General features: G+C 37.3%; 1 protein-coding gene across 22 annotated transcripts in view; it reads left to right on the forward strand.

Annotated features, from left to right (window-relative positions):
* Nucleotides 1–19,597, forward strand: part of DLG2 (discs large MAGUK scaffold protein 2) — a 984,895-nt gene that overhangs the window by 753,584 nt on the left and 211,714 nt on the right. For 19 of the 22 annotated variants that reach the window (XM_063148780.1, XM_063148803.1, XM_063148779.1 and 16 more), the window contains 2 exons: nt 4,853–4,921; nt 15,256–15,412. In XM_063148780.1, coding sequence (XP_063004850.1) covers nt 4,853–4,921; nt 15,256–15,412 — 226 coding nt within the window. The remainder of the gene's footprint in view (nt 1–4,852; nt 4,922–15,255; nt 15,413–19,597) is intronic. The other 3 variants (XM_063148784.1, XM_063148789.1, XM_063148793.1) reach the window with 1 other exon arrangement.

Raw genomic sequence — 19,597 nt, forward strand, 5'->3', positions numbered from 1 at the left:
GAATTCTGTGGAGAATTAGGCACCCCATTTCTAAAAACCCAAAAGTTTGTCCAAAATATGAAGATATGAACAAGGAACACAATCACTTAAGATTGGATTAGGTTTTCTCTGACAGTTTTCATTCACTATCCCTAATTTACTCAGTGCTGAGTTCTTCACAATACTTTAAGTCTCTGTTTACTCTACATGTGGGACTCTTTGAAAATATGTCCTCTCCACTCTACTCCTTTAAACAGCATTTCTAATTACTTTCAGTTCCCCCCACATCATTCTAAACCAGTTCTGCTGTTTTAAATACTCTTAAATAATCTTGTATCTCAAGCTGAAAGAACAAATCCTCTCAAAAAAAGGTAAGATTTTTATATTTTAAAGGTAATCATTATCTCCTGCAATTACCTCAGCCATAAGGAAGTAGATTTGAAGTCAGTGGATGCTTCACCACTTTGAAGATCAGGTACCTGACTTGGGCACACCACTTACAAAGGTGGATAATTAGCTCTGTTCCAGGAGCTGAAGCATTCCTCTGAGTCACAGCTCCACCTTGCATTCTTCCTTATTGCTAAATGGTGCTAGTTTAGGGCTGCAGTAACTCACATACTCAAGTCACAGAATGTGGCTAACCACGTATTTGTGAGCACTGTTTAGGGCAGGGAGGCAGGCTGGGAGGGAGGAATGAGTTAGCAACCTTTTTTACTTCAGTTGTGCAAGTGAAGTAACCTCAGAGAACCTGAACGGGGATGTGGTGTGCGCTTATTCTACATATTTGTAGGCAGAGTGACAGCCTAATCCTTCATTTTGTTCCTTTTCTGTTTTCCAATGAGTAGCTATTTGGCCTAGCAATGCTATTTGTACAATAGATGTACAGATGCCATTTTAAAAATTGAGTTATGTTGCTAAAATCCTCGCTGCATGTGCCTGTGCATGAAAACAGCTCTACATCTCATGTCTGGCTTTGTTACCTGAGGGTGATCTGGACGTAGCAGGGTTGAATGTCCTATTCCCTGAAGTTTCCTATTTGCCTCTGATGGGAGACTGGTTAGTTTGACACTTCTAATATGGGTCAGTAACTGTCAGTACTGGATATCATCAAACCGTTTGGAGCTGAGATTAAATTAATGCCAAAAAAAAGCAATCTCTGGTCTTCTAATTAATCCCATGGGAGTGCAAAAACTCATTTAAGTTAGGAGTTTAGCTGTTGGCAGCATCAGGAAAAGCTGGTTTCACTTCACTGAGCTGAATTAAAACTCCACATTAATGGAATTAAAGCATGTTGCCTTCCTAAACTCTTGCATCCATCAAATCAAAAGCTTAGAAGCTTTATAAACAACTGCAGTGCTACCTTCAATCCTTGACATAAGAAACTACATGCTGAGAATACATCATAAAAACAAACAGTCTTAGCATTCCCTTCACTGGTCTCCAGTGGAATTTTTTAATATTGCATTTATCACTCTTTTTTTGTTTTAGTATTGTGAATGACAAAGAATAACTCAGGGCTCTAGTTTTGGGTTTGGTTTTGTTGTTTGTTTTGGATTTCTTTTTTTCTGGCAGAGAACATATTGATAGACAAATGGAGTTTGTGTATTTTTGTTCTGTGTGGCAGTTTCAGAATTGGGAGCTGAAGAATGGCTGCTCCAGAGCCATTATTCAGAGTAGTCTCTACCCAGCCTGTGCCATGGCTGCTTTGCTGCATCTTTATGAGAAGTTGCAGGTCAATTGATTTAGGAAGAAAATAACTTCAATGCTGTCAGTTTTGACTTGTCAAAATAAAGATGCATGAAAACAAAAGAGTTCCTAAATCAGGGCTGTGGCAAATGGACAGCTGTTCTTTGTTGATAGAGGTTGAGGGTTGAGAGAGGAAAGCTAATGATTTTTCAAGTGCTCTCTTTGTAAAGTCAATGTGTCTAGGTTTTATCTAAACAAAAGAGAAGAGGAAATATTTTGGATTGTAACAACCTTATTTCTTCTACTGTCAATGCAATAGGCAGGCTTTGGGATGAACTGATTTGAGCATCATGCAGCCTGATCCCTTAATGGTGGTTTGTCCATATTTTTGCATTAGAGAAGTTTAAAACACAATAAATATTTCCCTAACGTGATTGTTTCATCCCCGATAGGTGTTTCACTGGTGTATTGTGTATCAATGAAAGTGTCATTTGGGAAGGGAATGCGGTGGTTCATCTGACCCCTGTGGGGAAAGAAGGGTTTATGATGCTGCCTCCAGTTTCAGCATCACCCACACAGCAAAAGTGCCTTCAGAGCTTTCTTGGCCCAGAACAGAATTAAAGCTGAGCAGACTGGCTACTCACCTTTTTGTTTATTTAATATTTACTGATATGATTATTTGCATAATAAACATTTTTAAAAATACGTGAACACCAGGCTGCTCTATTTTTATTACTTAATGAAGCCATGAAATAGTTCACCTTGCCTCAGAAATTAGTTTAAAACAAAAAGCAATTTAAACCCATTAAAAAGAGAGGTTGGATTCTTTGCTCCCAGTTTTGCACCTTATTATTAATTTACAATCTCATTCTTTGTTCCTTCGCTCTTATGAATTGTCTTACAAGAACAGTATATCCCCCTTGTCTCAATGAACTAAAATAAAATGGATTTAAGTTAAAATCGGTCTTTTACAGGATGTAAAATTCTTTTCTTCAGGGAAAATCCATCTTGTGCGGCTATAGTACTGGGCTGCATATTTAAATATTGTTACTTTATATTATTAAAATTAGTAGGAGGTTAATTCTGTATAATGTTAGAGAAATGGTAGCATTTTTATAAACCTAATTGTCAAACTGAACATTTTGATCCGTCAGTTTAAAACTGTGCTGCTTACATATCTCAATAGGGGTATGTTTAGGCATTCATCACAGAAAGTGTTGGTAGCAGAAAGCTTTATTTCTTCTGTGGTGCAAAATACATGGCAAGTGCACAAGTGTATTAAGCATGTGATAAAATCAGCTTCTTTCTGCTGGTTCCATCAGTTTGATAGAATTCACCAGGAGACTTTCTTTTCAATAAGTCAGGAATCAAATCAGACTATTATTCTGTCTCCAATAGCAACTTGTGTCAAGCAATGATTAAATTGCATTTTAGACTTTAAGGCGTCATTATGTTCACAATGATACCTTAGAAGGCACAAGTTTCTATCGAGCATCAAACTTGAATTTTATAATTATGTAAAATAAAATGAGTTTTCTTATCACCAGTTCTGAACTATTTTCATGAAAGAAGGTGAGGGTTCATTTGAATACTGTGTCATAAATCCCTAGGAATGGAAAAGGTTTCTAATGGGTGGAATATTGCAGATATATGAGCCCCTCACTTATATGGCAGGAGTGGGGTGTAAAGTTCCTTGTACATGCAAACCAAATGTGAAATTTTAACCAATATTCCTATAATATTCTGCAATGTTTGTCACACTCAGCTGTTTTGTTCGTACCATGATCCCACAAACTTATAATTCCTAAGTTTGCTATAAAACAGATAAGAAGCTCTGCAGCTCTTCTTACAAGGGGAATATACTTTTCCACAAACCTTCTGAAACCTTCTCAATAGGGATGAATACTTTACCAACATAAAACAAGAGCACACTTGTCACAAGAGAAGATACCAGCAAGCAGCAGGACTTGTTTGTCCAGTGACAGGCAGCACAACTCCATGGGCTGCAAAAAAAAAAAAAACAACAAAAAGGATCTTTTCTATCAGACAGCATTGACTATGTTACAGGATGAAATTCATGTAAAAGAGATGTGTTGCGCACTAATGTCAAATGAAGTGCTTTTATTGAAAATAAGATGTGTTGCTTCTGAACAAGCAGCTTGAGATATATGCAAAGCTTCAAAGCAAGACAAAGTCTTCAGTTATTAGAATTAGTGATATAAAACTGACATAAAGATTTCTTTTTATTGTGTACTTTGCATTATTAATACTGGGCCTCACTTATGTGCTGTAGTAATTTTAACTAATCAGAAAATACACCCAGATGCTTCTACTTTTTAATATCTTATTTAAACAGGATGTCTTGGATAAGGAGTACAATTTATTATATTATAAAAAACTGCCTTTGACTGATGCTCTGTTTTATCCATTTGTATTTACAATACTATTCTACCATAGTATAATACTGAAATTAGCACATACTGTGTATTTTTGACAGAATAATTGTTCGTCTGGTTTCTTAGTCATGTCAGTATAACATATGGGAAGCCATTAGACCTCAAAAATCAGAATCAATCAAAAAGGTTTTTTTCAGAAAGTCTGTGGTTTGCTATAGAAAAAAATACCCTGTTTTTTCCCAAATGTTGTGTCCTAGATTAATAAAAATCCATGTGGAAAGACTCAAGCTGCTTAAAATCTGATAGAGCTAGTGCTGAAGTTACATCAAGATGCAACTCTAAGGAATGCATGTCCTCTTTTACTGAGAAACACTGAGAATTAGATTGATTACATTATCATTTGCTGTTTTACCTTCTGCTCTAAAATTAAATTTGCATTGAATGTTTAGTATATTTAGTGGAATAATTAGCATTTAAGTTATTTTAAATTACTAAACTCTGTGTGTGAATCTATATGTATTTAAAAAATGAGTGGGAAAGATAAGGGGGAGTTATCTTCATTTTCTGCTCTTAATGAGAAATGAAAGCTGAATTTAAACAAGAGAAATTGTACAATTAAGCCCTTTTTGAACAAATGAGCAGCACTGAGATCAAAATGCTTTAGACACGTGTAAAACAATCTGATTGTTGTATCTATTTTGGCATTAGCTAAACTGCTAAAGACAATAAGAGCAAGAGCAACTTCTATTTCTTTAACAAATGCTTTTCTTTATTCTTCCTTGGCCGTCCAGTCATTCCCAGCACAGCACTGCAACGCGTCCGCCCACAGTGAGCTTGCAGCGGACCATTTCTGTGGAAGGGTAAGATGATTCTCTGTTGAAGCTGCTGTAGAGGTGTCAGGTACCCCTGAGCTACCCACACACACAGGGCTCCTCATTAGATGTGGTGTTTAAGTCTGTGAGATGAAGCAATGAGGTTTCAAATTAGTGCTGATCCTTTCTTGGTACTTACACTGGAAGGTTTGGTTTTCATGGAGATGAGAGTATCTGTCATGGAGATATATTGGATACATTTCTTCAATTCATCTCACTTGACTAGTATTAATATTTACTTGTGTTAGCTGTAAAATCTTCCCACTTATCATGGAAAAGCCCAGTGAAGTCTTACTCTGTTTTCTTAATGTATGCGTGAGTTCTGTTTGACAAATCAGTGTTCAAAACTAAGGATGACGAAGTACTGATAGAAAATATTAGCACTGTGCTGGTGAATATCCATGTACATGAGTGTGTTAACTGTAGAACACAGCTCTGGGTACACAGCAGCTTCAATTTTAACTGAGACAGTGGTGTAAAATGCAAATAATGCACAACTACAGATAATATTCTTGCATCTTTACAGTATTAGAATGGCTCATATTTAACACAAGAACACAGATTTTGTTTGCACTGACTGGCATAGTCTAAAAAAATGTCAATTCTTTTTTATTCCCTCCCATAGAGATGTGGAACTCTGTAGGCATGGGTAATAACCTATGATTGGCTGCTCTCAATTCATATTTCAAAGCTTTTCTTTCCTGTGATAGAAGTGAGACTATACAGTTTCCACAGAGGAAAGATGTCGTCTTGTTGTCTTTTAGTTTCTGTTACAATTTGCTGTGGCACAGTCAGAAAATAAATTGGTCACTGTGTAAAATAATCCTGTCCTAAGTGAAGTCTGAAGTAGTTTTCTCAAAAGTCCAAATTTTTAATTTCTTACCTATATCTATGATTTCAAAATATAATTATTTAAAATATGTAAAACAGCTATGGTAATTAGTCATTGAAAATTAGATTGAATAATGGAATTATGCAGGAAAAGTGCATGTGGCTCAAGGGCTATCATCTGGAAGATAGTTCTATAAATAAAGCCTTAATTGTCATCCAGCCATAATGCTCAAAACAGGACCAATTTTAAAGTAGGTTGCTCCGGATCTTGTCCAGGGAAACTATGACTATCAAAAACCTGGAGATTGCTCAGGCCCTGGACTAGCAGTCTCAGTGCTTAAACACCCTCCTTTAAAATTTCTTTTCTTCATCTCTCTAATCCAAAGAGAGAGTCATAATAAATTCCCCTGACTCTTCTTCAAATCATCACATGAATAAATTGATGTTTGAAATAAAACTGAGCTTCAAGAAAATTTGGGTGGTAAAAAAGAGGGGGAGGGGGAGAAAAAAATAATTTGCTCAGTTGAGACTTAAGGAAGGAAATTCTTTTATGATGTCTCTGTCTTGGTCTACTGGACTAATTCAGGAATCATCCTGTAGCTTTAAACTCCTACTTAAATATGGAAATCAGTCTTTCTAAATGAATTTTTAGATAAATTGCAGAATCTGTACTGGCCACACAGACAACTTGCATATATTGTGTGTGAATCATTACAGAACAGAAAATCTGCAATTGATGCCACAGGTCTCCTGTTGCTCAGGAGGTAGAAGATGATCAGCTTGTAATTATTACCAATCAACTTACACTGCATCATATTTCATTTCACATAGGAAAGTGGGACTGTTAACCTATTCCACTGCTGAGCAGAAATGAGTAATCAGCTCAGCCCTAAATATTTCATTATGTTACAGCTCGATTTATTCTAATGTTTTTGTGGAGTCCATGCTGCTATGTTTACAGCTAATAGAATTTGAGGTCAAAACAAAGTTATTTTTCTCTTTTAGGAACTGTGTTCCTATCAGAAGGATCCTGTATTTAGGAGAATCACTAAATTGGTTTTGGGATGTACTTTTTAAACAGCTGCTTTACCTGCAAGGCATCCCTGGCACACACTGACATTTGTACCCTGCGTGCTGGCTCTCTCTGACTGACTGTGGAGTCACTGAAGTGATATAATTATTGGGTCCTATGAATGAAAAATTAAATCTAGGAGGGTTAAAGAAATACAGAGAGAATTGCATTTGCTGGCATTTAGTCCTTTCCACCCTGTTGAAATATATTATAATAGAGCTGGCCAGAATAGATTTTTAAAGAATTTGAATAGCTTTTTTCAACGAGGTGATAGATGAACACATAAAACCATTTAATTTTTTAGTAGAGAGGGCTTTTGTGGACTTCATGTCCAGCAACAACATGAATGACCAGGTGGGAAAAATAAAGACATCTTTAAAGATTTTTTCCCAATATATTCAAGCCATATATTCTTCACAGTGCAATAACTGTATATGAGGTGTACAGATTTATTCTGTATATAAAGGCATGAACTTCAGAGGTGTTGGAGGTCTTCATTAGCAACTTCCCTAATGCTTTATTTTCATGCTTTAAAAACCAAGAAAACCCTAATGTTTTAATTTGAAAATATTGTTATTTTGAGTTTTTTGAAGTGATTTTAATGAACAATCTTAGCTGTGACTATCCAAAATATTGGTTGAAAACAGCCCTTGTGTTTTTTGAAATCCTGCCATACTAGCACACAAAGCTTTAATGTTAGTGATGTTTGACAGCTATTCTCTCTGCTTTTGGCATCCACACTAAATTGAATTTTGTATGCTACCAGCCAACTCTTAGAAACTGGGATTTCAACTTATTTGATCAAGTCTTTTTGACTTCGCAATGTGTCTGAGCATCTGAAATACATTTAAAAATATTTATACATAAATAAACAGCATTTGAACCATGACTAAGGATAAGAATTTTTATTCTGAACAGTACAGATATTACAGAATGGTTTTAGTTTCAGAAGCGTCTTCTATAAAGTAATTTGAGATGCTTGCTCCTAGCGGCCTGTGTATTGATATTTCCAGACATGGCTTAGAGGCACTGCTATTTTTAGGTATTCTCTGAGCATTTGAATACTTCCTGTCTCTTGGTAATGCAATTCTGTTGCCTCTCACCATTCCATCTCATCTAGCTTTGTTTACAAACTGTAAAGCTGGAGCATTCATGGTGAATAGAGCTATTGAATGCTGTAAGTAATAGTTTTTACAACAGTGGTTTCACTATGGAACCAATAGTTTTTAAAAGCAAGATGCAAAGCAAACCTTTCTAGTATGGAGTTGTCTGTGCTGGGTATATAAGATGGTACAGAGATTCGGTTTTCAGTATTTATTTTGATTATTAGCATGTAAATAATATACCTCCTGGAACAGGGAAGAGAGATAAGTGATTATGTGAGACAAAGAATAAATGAACTATCAGACAGGAATAATCATATCCCTTATAGAGCTGAAGGATAGCTATATTGGCTGTCCTACATTATCTCTCTAAAAATCAATGAGATTTCTCAAACCCAGGAGGCAGGCTACTGTGCATTTGAAGTAAATGTCAGGTGTCATTGTAAAAATGCAGTCCAGTTTTTAAAATCAAAAAGATTATTCCTGTATGCCAATTCCATCTTGCTATCTGCAAGCAGAAAACTTGTCCTGGTGTGCAGGCTTTAATTTCTCTACAAAAGATAAAATGAAAGATTGCTAGAGTACAGAGGTCTTCCTACAGAACAAAATCTCTTGCAAAATATAACCCAGTGCAATCACACATGCATTAGTCATGTTGAAGCCTGGCCCCCAGTAAGTTCCCTTGTATTAAGGATACATAAAAATTAGTGGCAATTTAGGCATGATGTTTGCAGAATAAATGCATTAAAATTGTAGTCATTATTAAAGTTAGAACAAACCATTGCTTTTACCTGATCAATGAATGAGAAATTCAAGGAATCCATAGTCAAATAAATCAACAAAATACTTTTTTCAAGCAGATAAGGTAACTTTAGTTACCCTAAATATCACAGGCAAAATGGTATTTTACTATGTAATCTGATGAATGTACATTTTATTAAAGGCTGAGTGCTTAGTTGTTAGTATACCAATATTTGGTGAAATGAAGTAAGTCACTAATCAGTTAGAAGGCCAAAGCATTGTTTCAGTTTATGCAGGCAAAGTTACCCCTCTGGACTGTGATGGTCAATATGAAAGCCATAGATAAGGGGAAGGCTTCCTTATTTTATGTTATTTTCAACAATAATTGAAAGTAGGATGACACTGATTAAAGTCAATCTCAGGGATGAGACCTCACAGGGCCAGGGGTAATTCTGGTGTGCGCAGGTGCCACGAGGTGATGAAGGACTGGGAACTGAGAAAGGAAGGTCTGTAGCCCCCTACCACTGCCAGGTCCTGGTGCTTTGGTCACTGCAATAAAGGCACATGAGAGGGAGGGCCAGGGAGGAAAAGCAAAGGGTGGAGATGTTTCACATCATAATGGAAAGAGTTTGCCAAGCCTCAGAGGGAATAACAAGGGGAAAAGTAGAAGCTGAGGTGCAGTAGAAGTGGTATTACAATAAAACAATAGATGAGAGCAGTACAGACAGATTTTTCATTTGTGTGAAACAAAAGTTGTAGAAGTATGAAAGAAAATCTATACAAAGAAAGCTTGGTTCCACCAAAACTCAAAGCCTTTTACAAAGGTGCGTGTGAATATTTCAGGCCTTCAACCACTTAGAATTTCATATCATCTCTTGTTTGAGTAATCAGATTTTAAACCATCACACATTGGCACATACTCTGTCCCTCCAATCTTCTTGTGTTCAGTGCTGTGAAGAATGAACAATCTATTTGAATCACCTTTTTTTTAGGTTCTTCCAGTGTGAATGTCCTTTGGTTGCCAAAAATAAATACACAGGTATTTATCAGAATTTTTTGAAGCATGAGAGGAAAACTGGAATTATTGTTGTGAAAATGAAATGGCTTGATTTACCAAATGAATCTAGTGTAACTCAGTGCTCACACTGTGGATTGTTAGAAGCCAAACATATTTATACTGCTTAGGAGAAGGGGCCTTGCTGCCTTAGATTTGGTGTGGGTTCTTTCAGAGAATCACAGAATGGCTTGGGTTGGAAGGGACTTAAAGATCATCAGGTTCAAACCCCACCCCATCTCCCACTAGACCAGGTTGCTCAAATGCCCATTCAGCCTGGCCTTGAACACTTGCAGGGGCTGGGTATCCACAGCTTCTCTGGGCAACCTGTGCCAGTGCCTCCCCAGCCTCTCAGTAGATATATTCCTCTTAGTATTTAATCTAAATCCACCCTGTTTCAGTTTAAAGCCATTTCCTGTTGTCCTATCCCCTGTGTGCTCTTCTCCTTGATATACTAATGTGACTTCACCCAGATAATATAACTTCAACTTCACCTCCTGCTGTTTGCTCATTCAAATAGCTGGGATGGGTTTTCTTGCACTATGTAAGAGTATAAAGGTTGTGGGCCCTCACTTGTATATTGATGCTACCCTAAAGCAAACAATAAGATAAATATTCTTCTAGGCTTTCTGTGATCTGTGTTACTATAACACCAAAGCAACAAAGACTTTATGTACGCTTTCAACATCCTTTATGAAGAAAATGGCAGTTTGGGGGAAGGAGGAAAGGCAAAAAACCAACAATAACAACAAAAAGAAAAAAGTTTTTAGAAGCCATAACAACAAAAAAACTGCAGCCAAATCAAGATCAAAGCCATATTTCTAAAGCCTCTGCAGATTTGAGACACCTCATCGATTGTATAAAACTGAAGAAATCCCTAGGGTCTGATGTTTGAAAGCACCCAGTGTTGCTTAAAATTTCTGTAGGTATTTCAAAAAGCACAAAACGTGTCAGCACTTCAATTTTATAGATGGTACAAAAGAAACAAAGACAGAGCTGTATCAATTGAGATGAATACTAAAACTGACTCTTTTCTTTAATGTTGCCAGCAGCACAACAAAATCAATTTAATCATGGATTTTCTTTCATTTAATTATTATAAGAATTACTTGTTTTTAGAAAGCCCTTCCCCATCATTTATCAGTCCAGTTTTAATCTCTTAAATTAGATCTATAATTACTATGGATTCCACTCTATAGAAGAATGATAGTAATAGTCACATTTTTTCTCTTGTCATTTTCTGTTTGTTAAAAGTAAACTGATCAAACCAAATATTCAGTAAAAATGTAGTAAATAAAAAGCACTTGCTGTTTTTAAGATAGTGATCAAATTAAACATGCATAAACCAAACAAACCTGCTAAGGAGAGAAATGCTGCACTATGATTTGGTTTTGGTCACTGCATTTTTATGACAGAGGACATTTTCTTAAGTGTTGACATTTTGTTGCTACTTATTGTTTTCAAATATTAATTTAGTAATCCTTTACTCTTACATCAGGTCTGCAGTTTATAATGTGATTTACAGAATCTGATCTGATGCATTCCCCAAAGCAAGTAACCAAGTCCATCCAAATTGATTGTGCCATTGATTTCTCAGCCTGTAAATTTGTGTGGATTGCAGCACTTTATTTGCTTCTTTACTCCTGGATCTATTAATGTAAATCTTCCTTTCTTCTTTCCCTACCTTTTTGTTTCCTTCCCTGATCTTCTTTACAGAGGCACTGCTTCTCTTTATTCTGATTTCTCTCTTCTTTCCTTTTTTCTTTCCTTTTTTCCCTTCTCTTTTTTTTTTCCCCTCCCTTCTGCTGCCTTCTGTCAGTCCAGGAATGTTTTCATCTCACACTCCTTTCTAATTTCTGCTTGATTTCCCCTGCTGCTCTGCTCTGTTTGTATGTGGTACAGAGCTGCAGGAGGGTATAAAACATGCACACACCAAATTAAAGTGCTAGTATGCTTTGTTAGCACCTACAAAGTTACCTTCAGCTGTATTTATCACAGAAGAAATTGTAAATGGGATAAATAGTTAAAGCTGGAGCCTGAAACATAAATTTCAGAAACACTGTATGTCAGACTGCTCCCTTTTCCAGGGCGGCTATAGAGTGCCATCTATTGTATCCAAATAAAACATCCTCACAGAACAAGCTGAGCTGGAAGGGACCCAGAATGATCAGTGAATCCAGATCCTGGCCCTGCAGAGGACATCCCCAAGAGTCACACCATGCGCCTGAGATTGTTGTCCAAATGCTCCTTGAGCTCTGTCAGGCTTGGTGCTGTGACCACTTCCCTGGGAAGCCTGTTCAGTGCCCAACCACCCCCATCCTAAAATAAGTTCTGCCTTAGTTGCTGTTTTCTGCAGGCAGGTAGACATTCTGAGTGCATTAACTACAAGCAAGCATCATTCACGTTTGAGTTACTTTTCTTTCAGTTCCCAACTCTCCCACCATCATGTCATCTTTAAGTGTTTGATTCCATCACCTCCTTTACAGCATTTATCTGCTTTTTATCTTGAGTTCTCTCATGTGTACTGGAACTACATTAATAATGGTTTTTCACAGAGGCAAAGGAATTTTTCCTATTGTTGTTTCCCACATATTCAAGAAAAATTGGAACAGCTGTTCTTAGACCCCCTTAAATATCATTAAGGGTTGACTGTAGCTTTTATACCAGGTGATAAAATATGTAACATCCTCATCTTCAGCTTAGACATTTCAGTGAGTCTTGATAAAGCATTGGCAGGTAACTAACTGTTGCATCACTTTTCAAAGATCACTTGGGCAGTGGCTAGTATTGTAGTTGGTTTCCTTAATAAATACTTGTCCTACTTCATAAATTTTATATCAACATTTTTACCATCATTAGGCCTTTTCTTCGTTGTCATTCTAAGTACACTATGCAAATGCATATTTTTAAAACATATTTATTATATTAAGGTGAATTGGCACGTACATTCTACTTCCTATAGCTTTTGTAGTACAGTAAGGGCTAAAGGTTATTTTTATAATGACAACAGCACTTAGGTGTTCTTGAGTCCACATTTCAGATTCTGCAGGGTACTCAGACATGAAAGAAAAACAAAGACATGCTAAGGATGGTCAGCCTCTATTCAGCCAAATCTGAGTCATGATCAAAATGATCTGATTAGGTAAAAGAGCAGGGGCAGAAACCCATTGCATTCTAATCACAGCTTCTGACATTTTCCCCTTATTGTCTGAACTTCCTCTGAACATAATCATCCAAGAGCAGAATGTGAATTTTGCTGTCAAAAGGCCAACATTATAAAACAGCACTGGCAGCACTTTAGGCCTAAATCTGCTGACTTGATCAGAGACAGGGATTAATAACTGGGCCAACATTTTGTTGAGCTGCACAGCTTACTATTCAGTAGATACCCAGTTGTATTGACCTAGTTTTGTCAATGGCCCTGGCTTTCAACTAATTTGATCCAAGCTGCCTGTCATATGTGAAAGTACTCATTTTTATTTTGAACAAGATCTCTTCTGATTTCCCACCAGCAGAGCATGCAAATATATTGGTTTGACTTTGCTGCCTCTTTTTCCTCAATATTCTGGTAAATAATAAATGGCAGCTGCTCAACTCTTGCAAAGTATTTCTGATGAGTAGGGCTTGAAGATGACAAGTGTCACTGTATCATTTTGTGGATGAGGAAAATGAAGCTGGGAGAACAAATGAGTTGCCAAGAACGCTCAGCAGTGCATGGGCTAAACGGAGAAGAGAAATAATGCTTTCAGCTCACTGTCCTAGTTCTGCTCCAACCCCCAGGCCACACTTCTAATTAAAAACCTGTTTAGACTTCTTAGATTCTGGATTGCATTATGTCTACTCTGCGCATATTTAGCAAGGTGTTAAAGGAGTTGCTACAAGGCAAATCAACAGCAGTGATGCAAAAAAAAAACCAACCCTCTGCCTTTATTTTCTAATTCTTAAAAATACTTCAAAAATACACAAATTCAATACAATATATCTTTTGCTCACAGCTGTATTTTTAACTGTTTTCTGACTTTACAACATTATGAAAGTCAAGGGATGAAGGACCGTATGGAGTAGGACTAATACGTTGCTTTAGTCTTCTCTTTCAAATATATGACACTTCTGTTTCGGAAAACTGAGATGTTACTTTAACATCATAATCAAGCTGGGGATATCATTTGAATTTTAGCACTGGGCAAAGATTAACAACTGCCTGTGATTTCAGAAGTATCATGTCAAGATAAAGTCTCCACGTGTCCATAAGATTAAACTTGTATCAAATAAGGCATCGCTCAATTTAATCACTTCTCTTCCTTTTTTCTCTGTTCTTTAAAAACAAAACGGAAATGAAAGATCCATTTGTGTGATGCAGAACGGTGCTATAATATGGAGGAAATATTGAATCTTTTATACAAGAAGCATTCTGTAGAATGTGTGATTTTGTTGCTGGCAGCTTTTTTTTGTAAACTTAAAGAATGAGCATCTTATTTCTCTGGGAGGAGTCACAGATACCTATATGTATGTTTGGAAGACTTGCAGGGCTGGGCTTAAAATTTATACATCATAATTGAACAGCATTTACACTTTTTCTGAAAATTAAATTTTAGTGGGATTTGAAATGGGGTAAGTACCAATAAACATGGAGTGTGTGTATGTATATGTGGTTGTGTGTGCTTGTGTATCCAAGGGAGAGCCAGCTCTGAGGCCTCGTATGTAGAGACTGGGAACAAAAATATTTGGGATCCTCTCTCAAGGATGCTACCTTGATTGCTTAGGAAAGTTATCTATTTCTGGAAATAAGTATTCCCATCAGTAAATTGCATGTTATGTTTACATCCTCTGGGTCATATTTTCAATTTACAGATGAAAGGAGCTGTGTGAGATATACCTGTTATTATTTATTGATTTCTATCATAATTAATAGTTTTTAAAAAGCATGGAAAAAGCAGGTACCCCTTGGGCTGGTTCAGTGATAAAGCTGCAATGTGACTTAAAAATGCAAGATCCTGATAGTGTCAAACCAAAGTTTTTAATGAGATTCTGCTGAATTAGCTCGCTCATGTAAATGTTATTTGCTCCAAATCTGTCAGGATCACAGCTGCCATTGCTTTTCTTGGAGTTGTAAGTTTTTTCTTTGTTCATTTGTTGCAAATGCAAGACTAGAATTTAAAATAAAAAAGTTCTATATAAAGATTGGATATCTGGATATATAACATTGCTGTAAATTAGATTATTACATACATTCAGTGCTTTGTTTTTCCTTTTAATAAATTTGTCACTTAACATAGTGAAGATGACTCCAATGGGGTGAAATTAATAGGGATGTTTCAATTCAACCATGAGGGAAAAAAATTAATGCTGGTTGATTCCTACCTTACCTGTTCACCTGTTAACAGCTTGGTCATCTGTTATGTGGTTTCTTTAGACAATAGCAGGCCATTGTGTCTTAGGCAAAATATAGTATGCTTAAGATGCTATGAAAAATGCATATGCAGTAAGAGTGCCTAAACATTATGATTTTGTTTCTGTACAGAGAGCCTCGAAAAATCATCCTGCACAAGGGCTCCACAGGACTTGGTTTCAACATTGTGGGAGGTGAAGACGGGGAAGGCATTTTCGTGTCTTTCATCCTCGCAGGTGGGCCAGCGGATCTCAGCGGAGAGCTGCAGCGGGGAGATCAGATCTTGTCTGTAAGTGTTCTCTTGGGCTGGCCTCACCAGCTTCTGCATCTTGTTCTTTGGCTATGCTGCAAGGGGCACACAAAGAAATTTTTCTCGTTTCCATGTTGTGAAATCTGAGCTGCAAACGGTTTATTCCTGAATATTTTGGTTATTTTGCATTTGGGTTTTAGAGCATTTGTTACTGCTGTTACTTGCATTTAGCGGGGAATGAGACTTTTCTCTACTTAATGCTACCTACACTACAGTGACACCTCAGCAAGGACCTAAGAACATTGCAGACCTAAGCATCCCATATTTTGGCCCATCATCCAGTTCCAGTTTTCCCAAAACACACACCTGAGTCCAAGGATATTTCTCAATTTCGCCTTTTCTTGGAGGAGAAAAAGCAGTAGGATGAAATAATCTATGCTCAGGCTGCCATCTAGTGTGCACTCAAGTGCTTAGCAAATAGCTCACTTCAACAAGGAGAGGAATTAGGTTATGTTCATTATCTCTCTGCCTCTGATGAATTTGATGATCACTCTGAAATTCTTTTCAAGTTTTATTGGATTAAATACTTTTTAGCCTGAGGTTATATTTTGCATACTTAGACTCAAAAACAGATTTTTAATTTTTATTCATGAATATATTGATATCACACATTTTAAAACCAGAACATTTCTGTTTTAGGCTCTGTCAAGTAATTGAACATCTGACTGAAATAATCTGAATATAAAGAAATTTGAATAACAATGAAAGCCTTGAAAATGTAGTTAAATATCCGTTGACATTATTCACATTCCTTGCAGGAGAAAAAAAAACAAAACTATCCCAAATTGATGCAGATGTGACTGTTTCATGTGAAACACAACAATAGCCTTAAGGCAAAGAGCTGAAATGCAGGAATTATTTATCCCAGATAAATGGTGGATGCACTAGGCTGCGGTATCACACTGCTTCCCACTGTTGTGCCTTCTTTCCCTGTGAATCCTGCATCCCTGGCTGTAATTTAGTTAGAGTTGAGAATGGAAGATGGCTTCAGCCTGGATGGTTTGTAATGTGTTCATTCAACACTTTCCTGGTCAATGTTTAAATTCATAAGAAAGCTGGATATGGTTTTCCTACATTGCTTTGGATTGTCTTGGCCTATTCTACGAAAAGTGAATTTGCCTTACACCTTTCAAAGTTTTGTAAAAAGTTGTAAAGAGGTGGCTGGAGGTGTTTTGCTATATATAGAAAATCTGGATAAGTTATCACCAAAGGGAGGCAGTAACCTGACATCGTGAGGATCACAACAGTGTATTTTATCTAGACCTGTTCCTTAAAAGTGTAAGAAAAAATGAGCAAGAGCAAGTAAAGGGTGTTTGGGTCCTGTTGGGAGTCCCCACAGGCAGGCAGGCATAGCACCACAAGACTACATCTGAAATGCAAAACAGTAAATTTATTTCATTACGTCACTAACCAGGGGATCCCAAAGCAGCACCTGGGCAGACGCAGGAGTGGGAGCACAGGAACCATCAGGCTGAGCCCACCCTGAGGGCTGGCAGGGCTGTTCTTTGCACCCACTTATTGAGGGCCCATGCACATGGAGCTTGCCACCATGCTGTGAGCTCTGTGCCTTTTGTGATCTCTGAGCTCTGGTCTTCTCTCTCCCAAAGCAGGGAGCTCAGGCAGGTCCCTGAGAGTGCCTCCAAGTCCCTCAGACACCTACGTTATCTCTAAACAGAAATCCTGTTTCTCAAAACAGAGAGGACAGACAGCAGTGAGCATAATCTAAGGGGTATATTCCCACACTGATATTCTCCAGGCCTCATGCTCAGCATTCCCACCTGCAAGGTCTCTTGGAATCTCACATCCTCCTCTGCACTCTGCTGCTTTTAACCCTTTCCTCCCAAGAGTGCTTTAAAGAGCTGTCCAAGTGGAAAGTTTCTAGGGAATTGCAAGAAAATCCAAGTAGATTCCTATAAAGTTATCCTTATGAAGAGATAAAGAAGTAAAAGGCCTGTGTCAGGAAGAGCACTGACAAGAAACCCAAATAATAGAAACAGAAGTCTCTTCAGGACAATTATGCAATTTATTTTTCTTTGGTTAGATGCAGCAAAATAGGGCTGACTAACAGAGACTGATGAGATCAAAGCCTTTCACAGTACATTGTATTCAAAAATCCAGAAGTTCAAATACAAATTTAAAAGTCCATTTTCTTTTCTTTTTAAGCAGGATATATTTACAAATGTATGTTACAGCCACAGTAAAATTTTTAACTCTATTTTTTTCTGTTTTGTAGTGGCCTTTTCCATAAGGTTCTAATTAATGTTACTAGTGTTGCATCAGCATTTACTTGTCATGCAAGAGTTGTTTATTTGTTCATTGAGCAGAGAGGGATGGAAATTATTACTAAATTAGACTCTGTACATATCCCCAGGCAATCACTCAGTCAGGCCCTTGTTATTTATTTAATCACAAATAAGTATTATGGATCCATTTTGCCATATTCAGAAAAAAACAGTTTCATGCACAGGGCTCATTAATCTTGTACCATTTTCTAGTGAAGGGTCCCAGGCACCTTAGTTTTATAAGAACTGCAGAAAAAATGTCTGTTTTTCTATGTTTGTTCTTTCTTGTCTCATCCCTCAGAAACAACTATTTCCCTACAGAAATACTTTTCCCATTTGTTTCTCAAAACATGACAAATCTGATTAGCAAGAACAAATAGTCCCCTCAAAGCTGCTATTTCTAATCAGTGAAGATTGGTTAAATTTCTTACAGACAGGAAGCACAGTAAGTGATTTAGAGATCTGAATTTAATTTCTTATGAGATTGGTATTGCAAAATTACAGTGAAGCCACAAGAGTTCTTCTATTGTGATATTTTGCCACCCTTACAATGTGATGTGACCTGCTTTTTGGCCAATCACTGTAATATTTATTATCTTTCAGAATGCTACTCCTTTCATTGTTGTCCCTGCCCATTGCAGGGGAGGTGGACTTGGTGACCTTTAAAGGTGACCATTTCCAACCCAGATGGTTCTGTGATTCAATTCATTCAATTTAATCAATTTAGCTGGTGTCCTTCTGCGTGACCATAGGCAGGCTGCTTCATTTTCCTAAGCCTCAGGCTCCCAGGACAGTGAGGATCACGGGCTCTCTCCAAATTCATGCCTATGCTGTGAGTATGGCAATGTTGACTGGTTGAGAGCTGTGTATTCTCACCTTCGGGAATGTACCTACAAAAATGTACCTAAAACAGACTGCAAATCCACCAGTGAGACCCAGCAAGGCTTTTCCTTTATAAGCATTGCCTTGGAGAGACACACTGGGGGTGTGTACATCGTCCCAGAGTCAGCCTACAAGGCTTGGACAAATCCCATAATCTCTGCCTCTCCTTCTGCCTGACTGTCGGGATGTGAGAGGGAGGGATCCGACCCTGCAGCCCTCCGGGAGCACTGGGGAGGGAGGACGGTGCTGCAGCCTTGGCCCCATAGACGAGTGAAATTTGAATTTATTTTTCCCAAATGCCACCAGGTGGCGGCCCAGGATCAGTAATGGCAGCGATCTGCCTTCGGCTGAAACTTCAAGAAAATAGGGGATAACAGTTTTTTCCTGTTTTCATTTAATTGGAAATGCTTGCAAATTGTCTCTGAAAGAGGCTGATATTCCCAATGCTCCTTTTCAGAGAAAACGAATGAATCCTATCTGAACCTTGAAGGTCAATTGAAGAATCATGGAAAATCATCTGTGTTGGACAGTAAAACATTTCAAATAGCCCAAAAATTAATTTCTGTGGTATGCTCATGAGAAGACTGAGGTTCCTTCTTATAGTATTTTCCTAAAATAAAATTAAGGAGTACAATTCATTATACTCCTTAGAGTCACCACCCAACTATTTTTTTTTCTCATTTCTGAATGTCTTTAAAATGAAGTAACACACACACATCACCAATGTAAATTCATCACTGTACTAGACAATATCCTCCCCTGTAGTATTTTCCTCAAACTAAGTATATCGTAACTATTACCAAGTAGCTTTTTTGAATTCTAATTGACATTAATGCTTGATTTAGTACATGTCCACACTCAGATTAATTTTCATCTCAGATACTTATAGGCCAAAGGAAACAGTTCAGAATATTCATGGAAAAATCATTTCCATTGTAGAGCAGCAGAAATAAGGTGCCAGCGTGTTAAATGATTTGTTTAAAATCATTTTAGGAGTCTG

The sequence above is a fragment of the Melospiza melodia genome, chromosome 2, assembly GCF_035770615.1.
Source record: "Melospiza melodia melodia isolate bMelMel2 chromosome 2, bMelMel2.pri, whole genome shotgun sequence".
Taxonomy (NCBI): Eukaryota; Metazoa; Chordata; class Aves; order Passeriformes; family Passerellidae; genus Melospiza; species Melospiza melodia.